Genomic DNA, 26,713 nt, shown 5'->3' with positions numbered 1-26,713 from the left:
TTACATGGGAGGATTATTACGACAACAGAGATGCACAACGACAAACACAACGCGAATATTCAACAACTTGATACGATCACAGCAAACAAACTATTTGAGCAGCAAAAGTACGGACTTCTAGAGGACTTATTACCACACGACCAATTGTGAAGTTATATCCATTAGAACTATAGTAACTGTTAAAGGATTTTTGTAAAGGACAGTTAACGCAAAGTGAACTTACAAAAAACGTTCAATGTGATATATTTATAGAACTTTAATGTTTTGATTATTTATCATTTAAAATAATTTTATTTCTTATGCATTTTGAGGCCCCCAGAATGTCGTGAATATAGGCCAAGAGACTTTAGATCGTTTTCTTATGTAATTGTTTCCCGTACTTTCGCGCACACTATTGTTAATGTAACGTAACGTTATTGTTACGTATATTTTTTATCTTACGATCATAAAGCATCTAAACTAGCAAGACGTTATTTTTCCTCCACAACAAAAGTGAATATCCCTCAAGATAGTGAATGTAAAATTAAATCTGATTTAATTTCCAGAAATATGATAATATGAGATACATATCCCAAACCATGCGAGAAATATAGATTCTTACACTGCAACAAGTGTATTACGTATTTCTCCACTCGAGGCATTTTTTTTTATCATTTAAAGCGCGAGGCTTGCCGAGCCCTTTAAATAATAAAATTTAACTGTCGAGAGTGGAGAAATATCGTAACACACAAGTTATAGTGTCGGAATCTGTTTCTCTTATGCTTTTTATCGTTCTTTTTCAAAGATTTTCAGAAAATTGTGCTCTTTATATGCGACGTCATCAGGCAAGGTCGCCTTTTTTCATGACGTCACAATAGGAAAATTGAGAAGAAAACAAAACATTTGACGACATAATCAAATTTCGACTAATCATTTGCCGAGAACAGATTTTTCACTAGTGAGGAAAAATATTTTTCTCACACCGGTCAGGAAATGTGAAAATAGCACAAAAATTAGAGAAACAAAGTTGTATGACCTTTCTAGTCACAAGTAAGAGGCTTTTTTATGTGTGACTTATAGTTATCAAATGTACCAGGATTATAATTTAGTACGCCAGACGCGCGTTTCGTCTACATACGACTCATCAGTGACGCTCATATATTATATAAAGTCTAAAGATATGACTAGGATTGCTGCTATTATGTTGTTTGAGTCTTTGTTTTTCCTTAATTGTTAGTAATAATTCGGTGGCTGTTTTTACAGTTACTAGGCATGCAATCAACACAAGAATAGTTTACTTTTATTTCGTGACAACACATTCAAATATTGATGTACGTCATAGTAATTCACACAAATGGAAACACAATAAATATTCTCCTGCTGTTGACGTTAATATTGGCAATATTATTACGTCTGCTAATGTTTTATGTTGATGATGACTCAAAGATTCGAATTATGTGTTTTTTATTTGAAATGTGTTAAAATAACGATCACTTATCCATGTTGTCTGTAATCTTTTTCTTTCATCTCTAGCATACGTCAGCTTCAATATATAAAAAATGAAATGACTGTCGTTTCCTCACAACTCCTTGCATATGCATTTCTTGCGCCGGCTTTAAATCTAAGCCGATAAATGCAAATAAGTCGACGTCATCAATCAAACTTGATTTCCTTTCATCGATGTCCACAATTAAACGAGTACGATGACACCATATGGTTCTTTCGGTTTCTTTTGTTGGAACTACACTTTAGTATCCTTAAGAACGTTTGTCTGAAGTTGGCGTTGCAAAGTGCATAACACATAGGGTTTACAGTGCTGTTGATGTAACAAAACCAGTAAGCTGGAAAAGAATATTAATTGTAAATATGTATTCAAAAAAATAATGAAATCGAATGTATTTTGAATACCATATGATATTCTCGAAAAGTCCAAGACAAAAATGTTATTGACTGTCATACTAGTGAGAGGTTTAGCTAGCTACAAAACCCCCATTTTCTACATAAATACATGCATGTACCAAGTTGGGAATATGAAAGTTGGTATCCTTTTGTTGGATGTGTTTGAGTTTTTGATTTGGCCATTTGATTAGGGACTTACCGTTTTGAATTTTCTCGGCGTTTAGTATTTTTGTGATTTTACTTTTTATTCTAGGCTTCAATTGAACATGAATCATGATCTAAATATACTAGAAATTTCTTTACAACCACACACGCTTTATCAGAGTTTGTTTTCCTGTCTGTGAATATTTGCGGTAATTCCTAAGAAAGATTATAAAAAATTCTTAAAATAAACGTACTTTTCTAGTTTGCAAAACACTATAAATTAAGAATTCAGATTGATTATATCATATTAAGTCAATCAAAAATGATAAGAACCATATCGTTAATATAATGTCAAGTTTAGCTCAAATAATCTAAGAGCAAGTCATATTTCAATCGGTTATTAAATTCCGTACTGACATAAATAAATTTTGGAAGACAGCGAGTTTTGATTAAAAGACGACAGGATCAAAAGTTCTTGTGGTTTATTAAGAAATCAACTAGATGTAAAAGTAGAAAATTGTAAAATATGAGCAACAGTATGATTCAACGCAAAACAGATCACAAACAAACATAAAGTATTATAGATTTAATAAGGGCTGACTTGTACTATATGACATTCCGTGGATGAGAGCCCAAGACAATCAATGATTTATGTATGCAAAGTTTTGTCCCTGTTATGTAATCACAATTATATAAACTATTTTGCAGTGCATAATGGACAGAATTAATTGTATGATGGTGCTCCCGAGAATATTCAAATGTTTATTTTATACAGCAAAACGATATAAAGCTATGTTAGAGTTTAATTTTGTTGGAATCATTGAGAACAAATCGCAGTAGGCATGTCCCTACAGAATCCTACATTACGCCATTATATTCCAGGTATTATTGTATTGTCTTCTGAGCTAATAAATCTTGTATATGAAGGCAAATCCCTATTCATTTCATGAAGTGGCCAACTGAAACATTGACAAAAACCTATTTACTTTTACAGGATAAGAATCCTCTTATAATTTATATGCATCTGTTTTGTTAGAAAGTCTTGGAAAAACTATAACAATTTTTCTTTGTTTACAGAACGATGAGTTCTGACATAAACCAGCGGATCTTAAAGACAGTAAAAATAACAAATACGAAGTGATGTTTTAGCAACACTTGAGTTGATATACAAATCAAAACATTTCATAATTAATTATTAAGAGATTATACTGAAATAAGTATCATGGTTGGTCGCTGAAAATGTAAATATTTTTGAAAAGTTTGCGCAAAGTATGTCGAATATTTATTTTCAATTTGCCTTATAATATATTTCTTCAAAAAGTCATGAACTTAATCGTGTTATTAGAATTGTAGCGATACAACATTGCGAAGTTATTTTATTTTGCGTTACAGAGGGACCTGCATTTTTAGTTTTAACAAAGTTACATAACTTTAAGAAATGAAATGTATGCACATTATGTTAAATTTTCCTACACAACAATCAAAACGTTCACAAATAGGCCGACAGTGCTCTCGTATTCTAATAATTCATCAAGAGCGGTACCGACCAAGTACGAAAAAAAGGGTATATTAATTTCATATACACAATACACGTTTTTAGAATTATCTTAATTAGAAATCTAGAAACTAAAGTTTTGAAAGCCACTACTTGGTAGTTTTAATCGTCCTTGACTGGCTGTAAAGCCTTTGCGCGGTTGACTTGGTTCCACGGTAATTGTTGATCAGCTGGGTGTTCTTTTAACAAGTCAATGTGTTACGAACACCATCAAGACAGGGTCATTGGATGTCTGCTTGACATAACACTTCCCAAGCGTGGAAATAATTGAAAGTGTATCACATCGCTTGAGCTTTTGATTTTGTCATTTGACTAGGGACTTTCAATGTTGAATTTTCCGTGCAGTTCGGTATTTTTGCTTTTTTTTTATTTTCACACATTGTCTAAAGGTGGCACAGTAGTATTTGCATTCCAGAATTTAGGTTGCTCTTTTGTGTACCCTACTTAGGTAAATTTATCTAAACAGTGTGATTGGACAAATATACAGTATCAACTGAACATACTTTCCCAAACTGAGGGATGAATCAGATGTAACAAAATATGAAATAATTTTACATACAGATGATTTTTTTTTTTTTAATTTTGTATTAACTGCACCATAAAAGACCTAAAAGTACTAGTGGCCTTAGATTTTTGAAAGTAGCAAAAAAAGTAAACGGTGATGATACATATTCAAATTCATTTCTGAATAGTAAAATGAAAGTACCGGTACTTTAGTTAACTGTGAATGTAGATTTTTTTGCGGTGTTAGAAAGTGGTGAAAATTCTAAAAAGGCTATCATTATCACTTATGGGCCAGGAAATACTACCGTGCCACCTAAACTGTCGCCATCAAAAAGATCAGCCCAGACCTAAAACTGTGTCAGATCAGCGATGTCATAAGTGGTAGTAAATTTATCACCTGTAGTCATAAAAAAAATAATTCTCTATCAAATAAGAATTAAGATAAAACACTTTTCAAAGGGGCAGTTTTATCGAATTTTGTTACAATTTCCACTATTCATAATGTTTTATTACATTATGATTATAAAATGGATAACATAAAAGTAATTGATGATTAATGTTCCAGCCTGATTTAGTTGTACAAAGTAAATCACTGTTTGTTGTTTCAGTTGATTAGCTTATGCTGTAAGCAATTCCAAATTACCACATGCTTACAATGATGAATGCATGATACAGCAAAACTATTTTTTTTAACTTACAATTGGAAATGCAAGATACAAAGATTTACATATGTGATGATTGGATGTTCGTTCTCTCTCTCGTCGTATAATTTTCCTTTATATATTTGTAAGTCATTTTTGGTGGTAAAATGTTCTGACATTTAGCACCTGCTTTCTAGGTAAATGAAAGCAAAGTACAAATTTGTTTTGCATCATTTCCAACCTCGGCATCATTTGGTATTTTGATAAAAACTTGTTTTATGAGTTTGCATTAAATTAGCTTTTTTATGATGTCCTATTCAATTTCCGCGATTGTTTCATGACCAATATATCTGTAAAGTTGATGATTAGTACCAAGTTTATAAGATCGTTCTAACAATAGTCGAGAGTGATATTTTGTTCCTTATGTCCTTTTACTCGCCAATGTCTTGCCGATTGAATTTTCAGAGTAGAAAGGTTTTTAATTTGATTGTCCGCGTTATTGAACCTTGTCGTGTTAGCTGGGGAGTTTAATTACCTATTGTCTCATCGTTTCCGTGTCTTTGGTACTTTAAATTTCAGTTATCACTTACAGTTTTTTCTTTAACATCCGCCGTTTATTCTAAATTATTTCAAAAAGGGTTGTATATCCCTCTGCTTCTGTTTCTTGATAAAATTTGAACATTTCAAAAAACAAAAATTGTGAAAACAAAAATGTATCTGTTATCACTTGTCGGTGTGTTGTTTTAATATTTTCGCCGTGGCAAACAAAATGTATTTGGGGAATGATATCAGTGTTGTAAGTTTCAATTATGATACCATGAATTTTTTCCCATTATGATGTTTAATTAATGCTGTTTTAGTTCCAAAATGTAAGCCTAGTATCTTTGATCAGTTTTAACAAACCACTGGGTGGATGCCACTGTATGTGAACATATATCCCGTCCGCATGCATTTTTCTGTTGACGTGGAATATCATTGAAGTATTCATTTATTGTATTTTTTTCTGTTTTATTTGATGTTAAATCATTCGAAACACTAAGGTTTTAATATCCCTATGCGTAAGCAGTAATTAACGCAACTTAATTGCCTTGTTAAACAAAATGTCAGTCTCATAAGATTCAAAAGTGGCACTCGAATAAAATGATCATCAAAAAAAATCAAAGTTGCGTTAATTACTGTTATAACTTATGAGTGTTTACAACCATTGAGTCGATATAGAGCCTTTTTCAGTGAACGTTTGGATTTCCAATGATATCACCAGGCCTGTTTTAGTACGTTGGGGAAAAGTAAAATCATTAAAATACTGAACCCCGAGGATAATTCAAAGCGGAAACCATAATAAAATGGCAAAATAAAAAGCTCAAACACACCAAACGAATGTATAACAACTGTCATATTCCTGACTTGGTATAGGCATTATCTTATATAGAAAATGGGGGATTAAACCTGATTGTATAGCTAGCCGAGTAGATGCATCGTTCGTAGACGACACGTGAATCTGGTGTACAAAATTGTAAGTTAGGTATCTTCAATAAGTTTTCAATACTGCATGAACTGTTGTTAGCTGTTTTAAACAATTATTGTGTTTCATACGTCACAATTCTCTAATAGCCTTGTTATCGTACGTTTATTGTAAATAACATATGAATAATACTTCATTATTATAATAATATCTTATTTATGTAAATTCAATATTTTCCGACAGCTCTGTATGATGAAAGACAAATATAACTGAAAGAATACACTATAGTTTCAAAGCGGTTGACTAATATTCTTATCAATATATCGTAATGTTCAAAGGTTAATATATAACCGATTCAGTTTATCAAATTAATTTTATATTGCTCTGTTTTAAATAGAGATGTCACAAATTATTTCCATGTAACTATACAATTTGATAAACATATAGCACATGCAAAAAAAGTTAAAACTGTATAAAACGTTTTTTAATACTCAAGTCTAAATTCCTTGATATTGTCGGGATACAAATATTGTGCAAAATGACTCAACGTGTAAATGTTTAATATTTTTTGGTCTAATACAGAATTAAAATTTGGAATAAATATTTAGTTATTTAAATATTGACATTTTTATTTTTTGAAGTATATTTAAATATGATACTTCTACCAAATTGTTAAAAAATCAATCTTAACTTACTGAATATCAAAATATAACACTGTAGACAAATTGTTTACTGCATCCCATTTCTTTATTTAAACTCAATATGTATCTTTGATTTTTTTTTCAATTGTGGTAAATTTGAATCTAAAAAAACTTATTTACAAATGAGAAAGTTTTATGCTTTTATATTTCTTTTAACTTTGCCATCACGAGAGGTTGAAATCAAAAATGTGAATCCGAGGGAGATTTATTTTCAATTGGTCTTTAAACCAAGATGAAAACAATTAGACGAGCTCGTCAACTTTCCATGTGAACATATACTTTGGGAACCACATGGACATTTCCGTTCCTTATGAAGGTAAACCCAGAAAAGCGCTTTGGACGAACAAAATTATAAAATGTAAATGGTATTTACTAACTCTGGTTCAATACCACTGCGATCGGACTGTATGCCTCCGAAGTTATTATCAGCTCAAAAGTCATTGATTTGGTACTGATGTGATTTAAACAGATTTTTCGAAAATTGCCAGGTTTAGTTCAGATATTAATGAGTAATTAAGGTTCCAAATTCCTCATGCAAAGTTTTCCTAGGCCGAATTTTACCAGTCGTTTTAGGCCAAATTTCGTCATATAGGTCATTTCGTTTAGTTTTTCAAACGTTGGTTTAAGCGTTCTTAATGAAAATAAATCCTGAAAGCGCTTCTTTTTTGGGGAGCCTTGAGTGAAGGCACCATGGCACTTTGTGTTGTAAAATGGCTAGGAATGTATTCAAAAAGAAGCGGTAAATTTCAAATGCAGAAAAAGAGCATATCCCGCTGTGATAGAAATTTTGCATCTTCACTCAAATGCACCCATTACTGAACAAAAATAGTTTAAGGTGGTTTTGTTTTCAATTAACTCCGTTGCAGCGTGGTAGAGTAATTATAAGCCTTACAAAATCATGGCATATCAATCTAAAACAATAAACATACAAGACAAATTGGTTCCTTTGGGCATACAAACAATCAATTGATGTATTAGGTAATTTCAAAACACACAAAACGAGCATCAAAGCTTTTCTCTAAAGATTTATGCAGCTGAAACGGAAATAATGAACGATATTTTATTGTTGAACGATACATTTTGCAGCTCATTAAAGTATTTGTATTTAATAAAGGTCGTAATGAAAATGATATTAAATTAAACTGCTAATACTGTAATTTATCTCCTTTGATAGGAAATAGTGGAAAACACGCATTGTTTTTATACAGTAACCAATCATTTTCTATATGAATTATTCGGTAAATTTTCTACTGAGGTAATAAGATTTTATAAATTAAGAGTTCTGGTATTCTTATCAATGCAACTGCAGGACAAAAGACAAGGATACATTACATATTACCGCTGTACGGCCTTGAACAATGAGTTAAACCAATAGCGCATAGAAAGCTTTAAAGGGGTTCGTGGATAAGAAAACGTGGACCAATTGAAAAAAGAAAACCTGATTCAAGATAATACCTTTAAACGAAAGGCAATTACAACAGACGACAACTAACAACAACACAGCATGATCATGCGGATAATATGTTTAAATTATGAACAAAATATGTATATTCTAGTTGACCATTTACTTAATCTTTCTAAATTGATGTTTCCTTATACGTCAATTTTGTACTGAACACGAGACAAAAATCGCATGACAATCGTGGTGTCTTCAGCCCTCTAGCCTTACTAAAAATGAGAACAAAAAATTGCATGACGGACTTTGTATCTACAGCTCTTGTATGCCCTACGAAAAACGAGAACAAAAACATCGCATGACGGACTTTGTATCTACAGCTCTTGTATGCCCTACGAAAAACGAGAACAAAAACATCGCATGACTGGGGTTGTGTATATGAATGTGCTCTTGCCAGCCTGCAATAATTTGAAAGATTCTAATTTGATTTCTTTTGGAGGTCACGCAATTATTAACATCATCTATGAAATTACAAAGGAATATATAAATGGGAAAACAGTAGCCTGGAGGTACTTTCTTTATGTTTTAACGATGCGATTTTGTCTTCAAGCATCATTGGTATCCAGTTTAAAGGTTCATAACTGAAACATTCGTGTAGTATGCAACCTGTCCTGGGTCACGGAAAGTGTGAGTAGGTCCCAAGGTAAAATACTCTTGACTTGTTATTATATTTAAAGGGGATGTAAGGTATGCAGTAAATATTATGCCAACTTCTCGACAGAATAATCCAAAAGACATCACTCTGTCTTACAAAATAATAAAAGTTTACACAATACGTTAAGCTAAACAAAAAAAATTGTGATAAGATTTAACGGAAGAAATAAAGATTTCAATCAAGATTTCATTTATTTGAATTATAGAATGAGAAAATAAACCATTGACAAAGTTTCTGACTAGGAACTAACTCGCGAATAGGTGTCTGAGATCCTACACGCGTTTGATCTCAATCAGAGGAGTAACATAAAACATAAGGAAAATATCAATCCGGGTATCTATGATGAGTTTATTCATTAGACACATATAGGTGTCTTTTTAATTTTTATTTACACAAGTGAAATTAAAGATAAGAAATATTTCTGAAATTATATTTACACAATTATTTTCTTCTTTTCTCTCGTTTAACAGAGAGACCAGTGTTCCATCAATTAAAATTGTAAAAGTACGTCATACATGTACTTGTTTGCTATTAAATAATGCAATTATAGTATGATTTTATTACATTGTACATCTATTTTAAATTATTTCTGTTATCAAATATCAACCGATTTATATGGAGTAGAGTTATTTTCATCAAAGCTGAATGAAAGGGATACAGTTATAAAGATAAAAAAATATGGAAAGGATACATCATCAATTATTAAAACTCGGGTAATGGGTCAAAATTCATTTACATGTCTCTGGGCGCAACTTACTATGTATATAGAGACGTAAGCACTTAGGGTTTAGTAATAAATGTTACTATATATAAGCAAGTTTAATGGTCTCTAAAAAAGAAGTAAAACATAAAATGTATATTAGATGTTCTGCAGGAGCAGTATAAATAGATTGTGAATGGCACAAAAATCTGGTATTTCTTATATTAGACAAAAATATGAAGAAAAAAAGTTATGATAATTATGTGAAGATAGATTTTTGTATTAATCATTGTTTCAGTTTAATTTTCCGCTGCACTTCATCGTCACTTAGATGATGAATGAATTTGTCATTTCCCATCATGTAATTATTCGCTTAACAATCCTATTGATATGGTAGGACATAGTCAATTGGATAAAATGATTAACTGGACCTTGGTACACGTCATTGACGTAATAAACGACGTTTTCATCACTTTTTACTGATACTAATGAAAAAATATTGCAATTAAACCAATGCGCTGAATAAATGAGTTGATTCTATTTGATAACAACCAATTTCCCACAATATCCTTTAATATTTTTTCCAACTATAATTTATTTGCAGTTTTTCTTAAGCTTATGGTTGCAAAAAAATATTGTTTGAGAACATTGTGGATTATTTAAAATCAAAAGAATAAACCCAAACCTTTATAAGATTAAAAAGTGGAAGAATAAACAAACGTGGTAAAACAAGGAAAAAAACAGAAATTTTTAAGCAACTGATAAGACTTTATAAACAAATAGATAAGTACTAAAGGGTTGTAGGTCTCGTCGCGGATTTAGACAATATATCTCGACTATGAATATGAAAGTGTGGGCGATGTGATATGTGTTTCTTTTTCAAGATATACTAAAAAAACTGTTTGTCACCATGGCTTGCCATTCAAATAATTTATACGGCAATTAATAGAAGACATAATAATAAATTATCAAACGCTTGGATTATTGACCTGCACATTCAATATGCATGCGAATGATATATATAGTACCATTTTCACTTATGGTCATAATTATAAATTAAGTGTTTACAAAAATTCAAATATTCAAAATACTAAGGCTTTTCTTCCTCAGGAATAGATTGCTTTAGCTGTATTTGAGAAAACTTTTAGGAATTTTTGGTCCTCAATGCTCTTAAACTTCTTACTTTATTTGGCCTTTTTAACTCGATTTCAGCGTTACTGATGAGTCTTTTGTAGATGAACCGCGCGTCTGGCGCAAATACAAAATTTCAATCCTTGTGTCTATGCTATGATGAATTTATTTACTTCGACTGCAACGATTTTGTTTTTTGATTTTAAATATATTTTATTCATTAAGATATTAAAAGGATTGAGAATTACCCTCGGGGAATAAAACATCAACCGGCACTACGACGATCCATTGCTGGTGGAGGTTTTATTCCCCGAGGGTATCACCACCTCAGTAATCAGCACTGTGTTGAGATGAATTATCATTGATATGGTCATAAATATAAATAAATATTATAAATTATTTTTTTGGAAATACTTAGGCTTTTCTACACGACGCTAGTTATCTGATGATCAAATAAAGGCAACAGGAGTATATCTGTTCGGAAGGCATACATCGATTGAAAGAAAACAAATCCGGTTTACAAACTTTAACTGAGGAAAACATATCAATGTAAGAGGAAAACATATCAAATGTAAGAGGAAAACATATCAAATGTAAGAGGAAAACAAAAGAAACAACAAAAATACTAAAGTGCAACAAAATAAAAGACAATGTAACACACACAGAAACGAACTATAAGATAATAATTTTCCTGACTTGGTACAGGACATTTTTAATCTCGTTAATCGACGAAGAAGAGACAAACAGAATATGAGGGAATCGCATGCAATCCAAAAGGATCTAGACCAGGTGCGTCGACAGGGAAAGCTTCCCATGTTGTGCAATGTCCAAATTCGATATTCAAAAGTGTTTCAAATTGAATTTTGTTTTAAAGTGTAAGTAAAATCACAAAAATACTGAACTGAAATTCAAAATGGAATCAATTGGCAAAATCAAATGAAAAAGCACACCAAACGAATGGACAACAATTGTCATATTCTTAACTTGGTACAGGCGTTTTCAAATGTAGAAAATGGTGGATTGAACATGGTTTTAAAGCGCTATACCTCACACTTGTGTGACAGGCGCAAACATTCCATTATATATTAACAAAACAAACAAATTTTTAACAAAAATGCTATAAAAAATCATCTATCAAATTTAAAAACCCCATTAATTGTTTCACGTGTTTTACGTCAGAGAATGTAAAGGTCACACAGGAATACATATTAAATAATTTTGTCGTTCAAAGTAGCTTCACGGAAAAAAGATATGTCATCATATTTGTGTACGAAATCCTTAGGCAAAATATCTTTTCTTCGGCAAAGTTGTAAATGAAAATTGGCTACCATAGGAACAATGTTCAAATTAAATGTTTTTTTTTTTAGTTATTCCATATATGAAAGAGCGAACACATGGTATAAATGACATACATTGATTCTATAAGACTATCTTTTGAACATCTGAATGATTTTATCTTGTAAAGATTATCATACTTTGAACAAAAATATCATAAAAAAATGCAAAATTGTAAAATTCTTGGTGCATGGTCTCTCAACGATAGAAGTGCACAGTACAAACTATCACAGCAATCACGCCCACCAATAAAACACTTATTAAGGGCGTAGGAATATGTAATGTAGGTTTAACTAATATGACTACTAGGTTTTTGTTCCATTTTTGCTTGATATTTGTATTTTTTCAGTAACTGATATGTAACTTTCAGACGGAATTTCAGGATTTGGATATTGGATTTAAACTAATTATAAGCTTACCACATATATAATCACCTTAGATTGGAAAAAAATATTCATTTTTAAATTACTTACAAAATTGGTAAAATAGTCCCGGAACACATCCACTGCAAAAACTTTCGATGATTGTGGCAATTTGATAAGGAAGCCAAGTTACTACGAACGCCAGCAAAATTGCACTTAGAGTCTTGGCTGCTTTTTGGTCTTGCTTTTTTTCTGAACGTTTCCGTTTTGACTTTTCTAGTTTATATGCTGCATGTGTAGCTATTTTAACATTTTGTGCATTTTTGTTTGCGTCATTTGAACGTGTGCGCCGCCCAAGAGCGGGAGTACCAACAATTTGTGTTAAAGCTGATCTCTTAAACTTCCGGTCAATGTTCTCACTAAATGAAGATTCTTCGAAATTAATTCCATTATGTGTTCCATTGGCTTTACTTGTTACAGGACTTGCTGGAACAATTTTTTCATCGCTAATTTCTTCGTTGTCGTCGATCATCCGTATTGTTGGATGAACTTCAGAATTTCCATTTTTGCTCTTTGGAATGTCAATCACAATTGTATATAAAGTATTAGCCTCATCTTTAGCAACTTTTTTCAAAGCCTTTTCTATACACGGCGAAGAATTTTCTTCTTGAATTGTACCAGTTGAATCTGGAGACACTAATGTTTTTGCCGTCTCGGCTGCCATTAAAGGAATTACTAGATTTGAAGAATCACTACGCTTAGAATATCGTCCAAAACTATATCGCGATATGTGTCTAAATTTATAAGACCCGGAACGATAGCTTTTGAATGATTGCTGACTGGAATCTGGAAAAGAATTAGCGACCGGAGAAAGTGGTTCACTTGAACTTGACTCTTCAATTTCGTAGTCCCTATCTATTTTGCAACACATCATTCTTTGCCAACATGATCTATCCTCCGGCGGTAATTCCATTTCAGGAATATACAGTCCTTCTATATCTCCATCAGATTCACGATATTTCGGGTGATAGGCTATATCCTCTTCAATCGAACATGCAAGTTTCTTTTCTTTGAAACTTTTGTAAGCTTGAAGCATTGGCATGCGTTTTTGTCTCTTTTTTGTTTCTCTATATATTTTTAAATATAAAGTTGTCATTATGATGACTGGTAACCAAAAAGCAATGATATGTGTTCCTATAGTTACAAAAGCATTTGTGTATAAAAATTGTATGTAACAGTCATCATCGGGTACTGTCCGTTCTCCTTCGATATGTGGCCAAGCAAATATCCATGGTGTCCAAAGGAGAGTAGAAATAACCCACACAAGCACAATCATTAGAACAGCTTTTCGTCCAGTTCGGTTTGCTCTATACGTTAGAGGACGTGTTACAGATAAGTATCGGTCAAAACTTATAACTAAGAGATTAGCAGCGGAAGCATTGCTCATAACATAATCCAATGAAAGCCACATGTCACATAGTAAAGTACCCAGCGGCCAATGTCCCATTAACAGGTAAACAGTATACAGTGGCATTGAGATGACGCCAATCGCCATATCAGCCACAGCCAAACTTAGTAAGAAATAATTTGTGATAGTTTGAAGCTGTTTGTCAATCCTAAATGCAATTATAACTAACAAATTGCCACCTATAGTCAACGCAGACAATATAGCAACAACAATCGACACAGAAATTATTTCTAGTAATGACTTTTCAACATGGCTGTTATTAAAGCCCTCTGAAAAGTTGCTTGTAACATTTAAAATGTTGGCGGTTGAAAATTCTGTGAATGCTATGAACGAATTGCTAGAAAACTGAGAAAAATTATCGATGTGTGAATCAGTTAAAGTTGGAATAACAGATGCAAAGGTTTTACTTGTGTTCCATTTCTCCGTGGTGACATTATCTACACCCATGATACACAACTTCCCATGACTTTGTTACACTTTTTACTATTTAACAGAGATTGTGGACTTGACCTTTATTTTAACGGCGATTTTCAACTTACCGACAAGTGACTTTGGATGTAGTGAATGAAAATGTCACATTAAAAAATAGTATGCTTCCTATTAATCCATATTAAAACCAAAAGAATTTTTGTCATGATTGAATCCATGCATCACAAAGTGTAATTCTCAAGGGCTTATTTTCATCCTTCTAATTAAAGTTTGTAAAACAGATTCAAGTTGTGGACTTCAAACCTAGAAGTAAAAAATAAAATGATTAGTGATCAATAATGACTGTAATATCAGGTAATATCATTCCAAGATTTGACGTTAGGAATAACATCAAGCAAAGATAACAAACTCAACAAATACAAATTTTATGATTGGTTTGGCAGCAATGTTTCTTAGAAATTAATTGAAATCATAACAACCGCTGCACGTTATTTTAATTTCTCAATTGCATTCTGTGATTGTTGATGTAATACTGCACATACTTTTTAACAAAATGCTTCCTTATTCTTTTCTTTCTAAACCAATAGAATTATGTAATCTAGTGAACTGTTTATACATTTGTTCCCAGCATAGAAAGTATTAGTTTAAATTATTATAGCTTAAAAACAGAATTTCAATTGATAAACGACATAACAATTGACTCAAATCCACCACGTTCAAAGATTACCCAGTATCAAATTGTCCATGACAGTAAATATTTGTTTCAAAAGATTGTGTTATCAAAACTTTTACTTACATTTTATAGTACAAAACAAGCCAAAACCATTCCATATATTTTCCTTTTTCCCTTAAAAGAGAGATGCCACAATGTCTTTGGAAGAAAATTAGTAAACAAAAAAGCACTCGACCAAAGCAAAATAAATTCAGATTTTAGCTGACCGTTCAAATACGAAAAACATCAAGTTTTAGGAATGATAGAAAGATGCTATTAAATCTCGAATGAAAACAGAACAACTGTTACCATAGAAAAGAAACTCACATATATCCGATAAATGAAAACATGTTGGTTCTAAGAATAATCTGACTTTTCGTGCAGGTAATTAAAGCTTGGTAAATTGTCTTTTTTTCGAATAATGGTCTATCAAATTGAAAACTATACTGCATAACTGACATTGATCTGATGTTTTGAATGGTAACAGTTTTAGAAAAAGTGCTTAGTATAGCAATTTGGTCCAATAAAGCATTTAAAACATTTACTGAAAGATCTAATGGATTTGACCAATCATATATTCCCAAAGGCTTTTTCTGATATACAGGATCAAAAAGAATATTCAGATAAAATCATTTCTACAAATATTTGGAAAAATGATTGGTCGTATCAGAATCTTAACGTTTAGAATGACTATAATTCATATATACATATAAAAACAGCCTTATTTAGCCGTCGGCAATGCCAGCTTTGTCTATGGCGCCATACTTCAGAATTTACAATGACATGGACTAGAACAACCTTATAGTTTAACTCGGAAAATATTTAAACCTGATATACCCATTTCAATGAATATTAAATACATTTTATACTAAGAATCACTAAGAAAAAGATTTGATCATCAAAACAATCTCAATTCAGTCTTATAAACGATTGCAACAAATGTCATACAGATCTTTGACAACAATTTACCATCATAAATAGCAATACTAAACGAGCACTATCATATGACATTAGTTTTGTTTGATTTGACATGCATAAAAAAAGGAACAAAAGTATCCATTGAGTGAGTGCAGTACTAAAAGAGCACTATCATAGGACATTAGGTTTGTTTAATTTTATATGCATAAAGTAAGGAACAAAAGTATCCATTGAGTAAGTAAAGGGTTCGTATTCACATCATCCGTTATAACAAAATTCCTCATAAAATATTCCTTTATAAGAGATTTAAACATCATGGGTTTCTTAGATTTAAAATAATGACAACCTTGACTAACTCTGAAAAAAAATCAGTCCTTAGAACCTGAGAAGATGTATGTACAACGGTGTGGGACGTAGAAATACATAGCTATCCCAGAGTCTGAATGTGGCGTTAAATTCAAGGCTCACGATGCATCAAAACAATATAAAACAAACTATTCTAACAGCAGGTATTGTAATTAAAATAACACCTGTACATCGTTCTTATTAAACTCTTTCGCGAAGGTGTTGTTGAGAGATATACATTTAATTTGGGTAACATATCGTGTTCCAGCAAAAAAAAAAGTTGTAAATAGGAAAACTTTTTGTTTTTGTTTTTAATACTCAAATAATGACACGAATTTCATTTCATCCAAATCATTAGATTATTTTAGATATTCTAAGAAGAATTTCTTAATGTAAATAACAGTGATAGGAATTTACAGATATCTTTTTGGGGTGAAAAATGATAAAAACTGGGCAACAATTTAAAAGTTTAATCATTGTGGTGAGTGATACTGAGTTCGTCAATGTCATGGAAATGTTATCTGACTATTGTTAAAAAAGAAATAACACTTGTATTTCATACATCAATTTTATACGAGTTAGATTGCAATAACTAAAAGGGTACAAATTAAGTTCATTTTCATAAATTGCTGTCAATTTGTGGGGGAAATTAATTACTGCAAATCAGGGAGGGGGTATGCTTTGCTTTTTTCTTACATAAGAACGAAAGGGAAATTAAATTGATTTATTTTGCATCCATTTTATAAAAATTATATTAGACATTAAGTTATGCAAAATGTTGTAAGTACTTTCATCAGCATCAACGGTGTATTATAGATTGAGGAGACATTTCACACAAAGTTTAAATTAAGTCCATCGACTTATCCAGAATCATGTTCACCAGGAACTATCACTGTGACAGTTCATATATTCGGATCAACTCATTGTTTGGTCTTAAAGATTCTTGTCTTGATTATGCACGAAATATAGGTCACTGCACTTTAAAGAAACTTGAGATAAATCAATTAGTACGATTTATAAATAAAAAATAAAATAAATGTTTAAAAGCAATTGTCGAAGCTACAAGGAAGTCGAACTGTCGTATTTGAACCGAAGATTGAAAAAGATGGGTGTAGGATTTTTATGCATAAAAACACAGTACACATCTTATATTTTCAAAAATATATAATGTACAAGTTTACGTCTTTCAATAACTAAGCATGGCCCACCTTTTGCTTTAAATCACAACGACTATAAAATAGACGTTTTAATTCATTGACAAAACTTAATACCATTAAACATGCCATATCAATCATGTAATTACGATCAACTGAAGTCAATCAATGCAAGGACAATTTATATTGCGTAACTATCAATACTAACTATATAGCATTAGATCTTACTAATACCAAGTATTATAAACATCAAAAGTATAATTTTAATAACAGTAAAGACAAGATGAGAAGATAATTCACAAGAACTAGTTATTTCCTGGAAATGTCAATTGGCAGATGGTACCAAGAGCTAGAAATCAACAGCACTAAAGAATTCTTGAGAGCAAATCGTAAATTCTAGTGCACTATATTATTAACTCGCAGACAATTGGAACTAACTAATTCAAAACCCATTAATTCAGATGCTATCATCGAAAAAAAATAAACGAATCAGAAAATTTTTCAATCATCCTGATGTATCAAAATCTTGACAATTACCTCTTCACGAACAATTAGAGGAAAGAACTTTCGTTCTAATTAGCTTTAGAATACAGAGACGCAAAAAACTACTTTACAAACAATAATCTTTAAAATCTTATCTGTGATGGAATCAGAAATGGAACTCAATTGACCTTCAAAAAACATATATCTACTTTTTATGTCAATACATTACTTAATAGATATCTCCGCTGTAGTTAGACTTCGTGTTGCCAAAGAGATTTAGTAGTCAGTACCTTCACAATATAAACACTATGTAGATGTGGTATGATTGTTAGTGACCCAACTAACAATCAAAGCCTATTTCCATTCGTTGTGGTAACTCAATAAATGAAAGTAAGCACGAATAGAAACATCTTTGATTTGGTGGAATTTTTTAAAATGAACAGCTTTACGAATGATAAAATCTGAAAATAAAGAGATTTCCGCTGCTCGATCAACTACAACTAGCTTTGTGCCGTTACGTTCAATAGTTATCAAAGGTACCAGGCTTATAATTTAATACGCCAGATGCGCGTTTGGTCTAAATAACACTTATCAGTGACGCTCAGATAAAAAAAAATTATAAAGCCAAAAAGGTACAAAGTTGAATAGTATTGAAGACCCAATTAAATGTGGTGCCAAATACGGCTAAGATTATCTTTGCCTGGGATAAGAAAATCCAAAGAAGTTTGACATGTTTTGGAACACTTCGCAGACCTATTGCATGTACTTTTTTTATGATTCTTTAAAGCAGAAGTTTACCCAATCTATTAAAGGGCACTAATTAATTGGCATGTCTGTATCATCTGATCCTTGATAAGACAACTAAATATTCATTGTTGTAGACATCAATATTTTTCTATGATAGCTTCATCAGATCATGTAAACAATGACCACTACAATAGCAATTAATATCATCGTTGTGTATATTCTTTTGATTATAGGGGAATATGCTGCTTTACTCATTCTGCTTCATGTTATTTTACATTCACTGAAATAACTGTTCAGAGGGCAAGGCTTATGTATGTTACATTCCAACAGAGACGTCTCATGTATATACATGAGGAGATGTGATATGATTGTCAATGCGACTACTATTCACCACACCAAAGACGAGGAGTATATACCTCACAGTTGATTGCTTGCGTTTCCTGCATTACTTTTCATTGTAAGTTTGCTGTAGATAACTATTGAGTCGGGAATTCCTATAAGTCAAGTTGTGTTCATTTCTTCAAAATTTTGACGGACACTGTCATGATTTGGTTGACAGCCGCAATTCCACATTTTCCTTGATTATGACATCACTGAATGCTACTTATCTCCGATTTTTCAGCGATCATTTCCGATGTTTGACAGGTCTCGTGTTGCTCAGTCTATACTTTTTGTCTTTTTTTTCTTTTTTTTCCGTTTATCTTTGACTTGTGTGATTTTTCATTGTCCCCTTGGTTCTAATTCTTTATTTTAAACTTTATAATTTTAAGATTGTGAAACAACAGTCGTCAAACTTTCATTATGGTTGGATTATTTTAATCCTCTTATATGTTCCATATATAAAGTTGAAGAAAAAATCATATCATAAATATACATGATATGAAACGGGTCAAATGCTAAGAGAGCATTTGCCAAGGTAACAAAGATAATAAACAATCGAGAGAACTAACGCGTTACTCGTTCTACTCTAATGTAACCGATAAAAACGTCATTAGCAGCATATGACGGTCTTGAATATTAATCTTATCAATAAAATTAAACGGAAAATATGTTATCTAGTTTTGAACGTTTTACCACCAATTTGTCGATATGGAAGATTGACACTAAAACAACTTCAAAATCAATGTAGCCTCGTTTATCTTGTGTTGTTCTCTAGGATTTCAAATTATCATCTAATCTCAATCAGGTGTTGCTTTGTTAAAATACGTAAAAGCAAAATAATGATGTATTGCCATACCAATAGATTCGTTAATATTAGAATTCAATTAATTGGTGAAAATGGGACAGGTCATTAAAGGTGACGAGAGTGATAATGATAGAGCCTGTGTCCATTGTCAAACATTAAAAAAATGGAACTCAAACGTCTCTTAAACCGGACCATTAAAGTAAATTTTGACAGATTTTTGTTTCGCTGTCTGGAATCTTTAAATGAAAAAAAAAAAATAAAAAAAATACGAGATATGGATTAAACGTCAAACATTATTATATTAAAACAAACTATACGGCTCATACAGTGCATGAGCACTCAATCCATTGGATAGGTTCTTAGCAGTTGCCAAAGCAGAGGCAAGATTCGATTCATCTACCAGTCGTAATGTATCGATACTAACGAACTCCATTTTCGACCCATTCCTTGAGGATCATCAGTTAAAAGAAAACAAATAAAAAACACATTGCTAAGGTCCAGGCAAAGATAACCCACATTGATACACATATAAGAGAGTTCTCTTTGGTACAGAACTTACATACATCCTGTTCACAAATCTTAGCAATTACCAAATAAAGTAAAACTTCCCCACATATTTATATCATTTTTGTTATTCGTCCGTTTTTTCCCCTTTCCAATATCACAGTGACATAAACAAAATGGAATGCAGCAAACCCAACTATCATAATATTACTACAGTGAACCCTTCATTTCGTGTTAGGTTCATTTCCAGACATCGTCTTTATTCTCTGTAGCTTATCTTAATTAATATACATCTAAATGTCGAATTGTTTAATCTTCTTTGTCTGTACAGATTCTTGTAAAAGTCAAAGATCAATCGAAATATCGAATTCGTGATAAAATAGTATGATGATGTACTTTTAAATATATATCAATCTCTAACAATGTTTAATTTGGATACGAACAAGTTTTAATATCATCAAATTTTGACCATTTCCAAAATAAATAATTCTGCTAAGATTCTTTGAAAATTAGGAAACATAACATAATAGAAAACAAGAATTTGTCCCCAGTACACGAATGACCCACTCGCACTATCATTTTCTATGTTCAGTGGACCGTGAAATTGGGGTAAATACTCTAATTTGGCATTAAAATTAGAAAGACCATATTATGGGTTATGTGTGCTAAGTTTGAAGTCGATTGGACTTTAACTTCATCAAACACTATCTTGACCAAAAACTTTAACCTGAAGCGGGACAGACGGACGAACGAACAGACAGACGAACGAACGGAAGAACGGACGCACAGTCCAGAAAACATAATGCCCCTCTACTATCGTAGGTGGGGCATAAAAAACACATAGATTAAGCAAATCATTATTTCTTTGACTCTGGAAAATCTTATTTTTTAGATTACATGGGCAGTGAAACCGGAACAACATTTCGTACGGCGTGTGTGTTTAAAATTGCGGGTTTCTAGCAACCACCACCAAATTTTCCTGGCATTTTTATTAAACAGCAGGTGTCAAATTTATATAAACTAAACATTTTGCTTCATAGACCACTAGGAAGAAACTCCCTCTAAAAAATAAAGAAAGAAAAACAAACAAACAAACAACAGAAAAACATTTAGCCAAACGTGAAATAACATTTGATAATCAAGATGTTCATTTGTTGCCGCATAACTTTTCTTGTTTCCCTTCCGTCTTATCTCATTAAGTGGCAGTATTTGAACAACCAAAAGTGGAATTATCGATTTGACCCTATATTGGTATTTTTGACTGTATAAAAACATGCAGTTTTATCATAGGAATCATGTATTTATTTCAAGACAATCAAGATTTCGTTCCACAAAATTAATTATCATTTCTGTAATAAAATATGCTAATGAGCATCCTCGTGAACCAGGAAAAGGACATTTACTTATTTTATGTGTATTTAAATTTTAAGCATCTTAATTTTCAAAGGCCAGCTATTGATCAGTGCATTGAAGTTCTATCCGGGAGTTCATTAAAGCTGCATAATCTCATGAATTATACTTTCCTGTCACAAATTCATTCTTCGACCAAATAATTCTTATCAGATCAATTTACTAGTCAAGTAATATATTATTAACAATATTTCCGTCGAATTGATTCTATACCATCTCCCATTTTATGAAATTCTCAATTAGTATATTTAGTCTTCAATATTAATGAAAAATGAGAGCATATAATGCATGCATTCCAGCATATTTATCTTGATGAATACAATGAGATGTGGACTAATTGTCATTGAGATGACAAGCCAACTATACACAAAACACATGTACAACATAGTTCAACATACTTTCCAAAACAATAGATAAATTTCTTAACCATAATTTGATGAATAAAAGTATAGACTACTAAATATCTGCCATCAAATAAAATCTTCTAAAGATTGAAAAAAATCACTTCGCTATTCCTGGACAGTTAAAATGGATTTACTCTTGTCATTTTAGTGCCCTTTATAACTTGCTGGTCGGTGTGAGCCAATGCTCTGTATTACAAGCCGGATTAGACCTATAATGTTTTACTTTTACAAATTGTGACTTTGATGGAGAGTGGTCTCATAGGCACTTAAACCACATCTTCATGATATGTTTAGTTATGTTTGCATGCCGTAGTGGTAAAATAGGTTTTGGCAACACTACTCTCCTGCTTGTTCGAGTTTTTAAGTGAAATACCAAAAGATAAATTGAATACATTTTTCAAAAATTGACTGGCTAGACTGAGCTGCAGTTTTATTCCGTAAAAATCTAAAAATCATCTGTCTGACCAGAATTTAACATACCTTCAACATCCTATGATGGCATCATGCACATTCTCCAGGAAGTTATATATAACTCTTTTTAGGCAAAATATGAATGCAGAAAGACAAAAATATACTGAAACAAATATAGTCCTGAGAAACTATAAACTGTCAATCAATTAACGCATGTATGAAAGAAAGGGAGTGCTACATGACATGCAATCTTTCTATCTAGATATTTTCGAATGCTTCCTTATTGGAAATACGAATTACTTGACGCAGTAGTTAGTCTCAATTACGAGCCAAACAAGTTAACAGTAACCAACATTAACTAGAAGCCTTAATCTTTATTCATGAAAAAAATAACGGGTATTCGGAATCCGAAATACTTTTTAATCCTTCAGTCTTATTCAACATTTTCTGTTATATAACATTCTGGACCTTAATTTAACAAATCCAATATGATAGAGAGGAGAGTTAAATACGTACTGTTTAATGAACAGTTGTTAATGTTAGAAAGGCTAAGAACAACAGCCTGTAGAATATTTAAACAATTTATATCACCAATCCTATATCTCACGCTTTGTTGAAACCTTCTGATTCTAGTCTGAGCAATCTGACAGCATATTATTGTATTTGTATTCAAGCGTGTGATCAGAAGTTATTCGAATGTCTTCGGATGACATCGAGCAGACAATTAACTCATGTCTTACTTAAACATATGTTTCAGCTACAATACAAAGAACAAAAGCTGCTTTTCTCTTTTATTGTTGCGTATTATGTGTGCTTTTGTGATAAAAATTAAGAGTATATTTTTTTAATATACTTGGTGTTCCTCGCGATAAAAGTTCATCAAGCATTTGATTTTGGTCAAGCTCCCCGGCCTTATAGATAAAAAAAAATATATATACAATCTATGCAATTGACAACAATTTCAGTTGTTTTTGCTATGGTGGCAAATCTGAGCATGTCATAATACAACATAGTAAAACTTTTCAAGTGACTAAGAAATGAAACTAGATAATAGATAAGTTTCTCGTTGCATCTACAGCTCACATATATACCTGGTAATTTAATTCCATGTATTGACGTCAACTAATTGTAATATATTCTTTACATGAACAGAGGAAGACTAGATAGGTAGTTACTGCTCTGGTCTATAATAAGATACATGAACAAAGTAAACATCAACAATTATTGAGCAAGATCGATCAGGCAGATATAGTCAGTATCTCATATATCTGACAGAAGATGCTGTTTCATTGGACAGTAGACAGGAAAATCGTGTCAACAGAAACTTGGTATCAACTGAAAAAGGTAGGATTATATTCTTCTATGGAAACAGCTATAATGTGTCATCAGAATCAGCACCACTCATAATTAATTGGAATTTGCTCAGCTGTCCATTAACGGTTAGCATAGATCGACAGGTTGAGTATCTCTTTATAATATTTTACTAAAGGTAAATATTCAACATAGATTCCAGGAATGAAGAAAGGTTAGATTAATCAACATAGTAAGCGTGTAATAATAGTATGTTGATTTTAAACCATCGATTTATAAGAAAGGGATACAACAAATATAACAGTCTTCTTCCTTCTTTAACTTCCAACTAGCAATTGCATTGGTTCAATGGAAAATGAACTGAACAGAGAATTTGATTTTTCCCATTGTAAACATTCCATTTGTACATTTGTACGTTTTATATAGAGTACACATTTGTAAGGCATAATAATCGTTTCAGTTTGTTTTTCCTATCAAAGAAGAAAGTTGATTTCAAACACATTACTGAATTATGCATCAATAAATAGACAAACAACCCTCTTTTAAGAGCATAGACTAGGTCGAAAGATAACCAATCTATCTGACTGTAGGACTATTATACTTAACTCATAGTGACTTCACGGTTCAGCTAACAAGCAAGCTATTAAACCAAAGATTATATCTTTACCTACACACTCAATGCATTCTGCTGTAAATCAATATGAAAATAACCCCTGCTTGGTTAACTAGACCATCACAAAAAAACAGTCTGCAGAAAAACACGTCACCCTACCTTGATACATTATTTTGCTTTTACTCCTCCATGTCCGATTATTAGCTGAGAAGCTTAAGCAACAGCAAGTTTTAAGGTTCTTAGATATATCTGGTCGGGGACCCAAACACACATCCCTTTTATCAATATCAAAATTTGTCTTTTCAGACGCTCACAGAATTGAAAGATCACCAAATAAACTGGTAGAACCCAAGACGCATTGCATATCAAAAATTAATAATAATATCGAAGTATCAAACGAAATAAAACCGACTCAAATTTTTAACATGAGAAACGTTTATAAATAAAGCTCAAAAGACTATGTTTACTTTTGAAAGCTTACTAGTCTTATTAATTCACTGCTGTTTTTAAAAATGTACTAGAAAATAGTATTCTTCATGGGTAGTAATAACGTGAAGCTGCCGGAGTTGAACGCTGTCCTGTGTGGGGGGAAATAACTTAACTGACACAAGTATGATTTTAATAGGCTTATAATTATACTATATAGCTGTGCATTATTGCTTCTTTACTTGTTTGATCTTACTCCCCTATAGATTTTCTTCAATTTTATTGTGATATTAACCAAACATCAGCTGGAAGAAAAGACAAGACAATCTAATTTAATTTAAATTAACATATTCTTTGAAAATAATTAGTTTCTGTGAGATTGTGTTTTTGTGCCGACTCTCTTGGAAGCCTATCAGCAATTGCACTTTTATTGGAACCGTAATTAAAGATGGATTTTTTTTGCATAATACATTCCGCAGCTGTTTTTGGTCAACCAAATGAGAAAAAAGAGTATATATGGAGCATCATTTATTAGGTTAAGGTCCTTTTCACGTGAGAACATTTTACGTTAAGAGCAAATTAAGGCAGAATGTCTTATCAATTGGATTGATACGAGGTTCGAGAAGTGGTTAAGCAAACTCCATACTAAATTCACAGTTATATGAATCCTTTAATACATATTATGACTTTGCAATTTTCTCACTTATATGTCTTATAATATCAGTTTGACTGAAAGCGATGCTAAATGTGGTACATCTGAAAAGATTCTGTTTTATTTTGACTAAATCCCAATCATTACAAATTAACTGATGTTGATGTAAAACCACAGCGATTAAAAGATGATTGATAAATGCATTGAAATCGCAGAAACTGGTTATAATATACATGCAATAACCGTATAACGATTTTGATAAAAACGGCGATCATTTGAAAAGAAAAATACTTGCGTGAAAACAAACTAATCAGAGAGGGACCAGGTGCTTCAGCAGGGTATACATGCACATTTCATGACTTGAGAATGGTTATTCTCAGTGTCCCCTCTGTGGTAAAAAGATTAAGCTTGCAAACCAGATTCAACTGGCCATCATTCAATGATCGTTTGGTGGCCTTACATACAAAGCAACCCACTTCCAAGAATAGCTAAATGTTTTTTTCTACCTTGTACTTGGTTAAGGTTCATATTCTTTGACAAATTTAAATGATGTATTTCATGACTAGTGTTAATGCAAATACAGTACCACGGCAAACGGTTAACATCTGATATACACTACTAGAATGAGAAGGCGATAAGTCTATACATGAAGATCAGTATAAGTTATAATTATCCGCCTACACCTGATGGATGAACAGATTAATTTTTGGAAGAACAACAAGTACCATATGTGCTATCCCTGTTCACAGTTTAGTTTAAAGTCTTATCTTCATCGCTCAAATAACAAATTACGAGGTAATTTCATCAGGTAAAAATCAATATCTAAATGTTTTCACAAATTCTACCAGGAAGCTACCAATTGTTTCTTCTCGAGTATTTTTTTTTGTCACAAAAATAATTTAAACAGACGTAACAATGACTAATTTCTCTTTTGTTTATGCAATTTTCGAGGCCTAAGACAATGACCAAAACACCCAACACACTCAAAAGATTATACTGTTCATACGCTAGCACCG

The 26,713-nt window shown here is 31.9% G+C and overlaps 1 protein-coding gene across 1 annotated transcript in view; it reads right to left on the bottom strand.

Moving 5' to 3' along the window:
- Positions 1 to 1,267: 1,267 nt before the first annotated feature.
- LOC134711677 (muscarinic acetylcholine receptor M2-like) overlaps positions 1,268 to 26,713 on the bottom strand; it is a 42,045-nt gene continuing 16,599 nt past the window's right edge. The window contains exons 2-3 of the mRNA XM_063572440.1: positions 12,636 to 14,724; positions 1,268 to 1,820 (exon numbers count right to left, since the gene is read on the bottom strand). Coding sequence (XP_063428510.1) covers positions 1,654 to 1,820; positions 12,636 to 14,439 — 1,971 coding nt within the window. The 5' untranslated portion in view covers positions 14,440 to 14,724 and the 3' untranslated portion in view covers positions 1,268 to 1,653. The remainder of the gene's footprint in view (positions 1,821 to 12,635; positions 14,725 to 26,713) is intronic.

The sequence above is a fragment of the Mytilus trossulus genome, chromosome 3 (assembly GCF_036588685.1).
Source record: "Mytilus trossulus isolate FHL-02 chromosome 3, PNRI_Mtr1.1.1.hap1, whole genome shotgun sequence".
Taxonomy (NCBI): domain Eukaryota; kingdom Metazoa; phylum Mollusca; class Bivalvia; order Mytilida; family Mytilidae; genus Mytilus; species Mytilus trossulus.
This window is presented reverse-complemented; position numbering and strand designations above follow the sequence as displayed.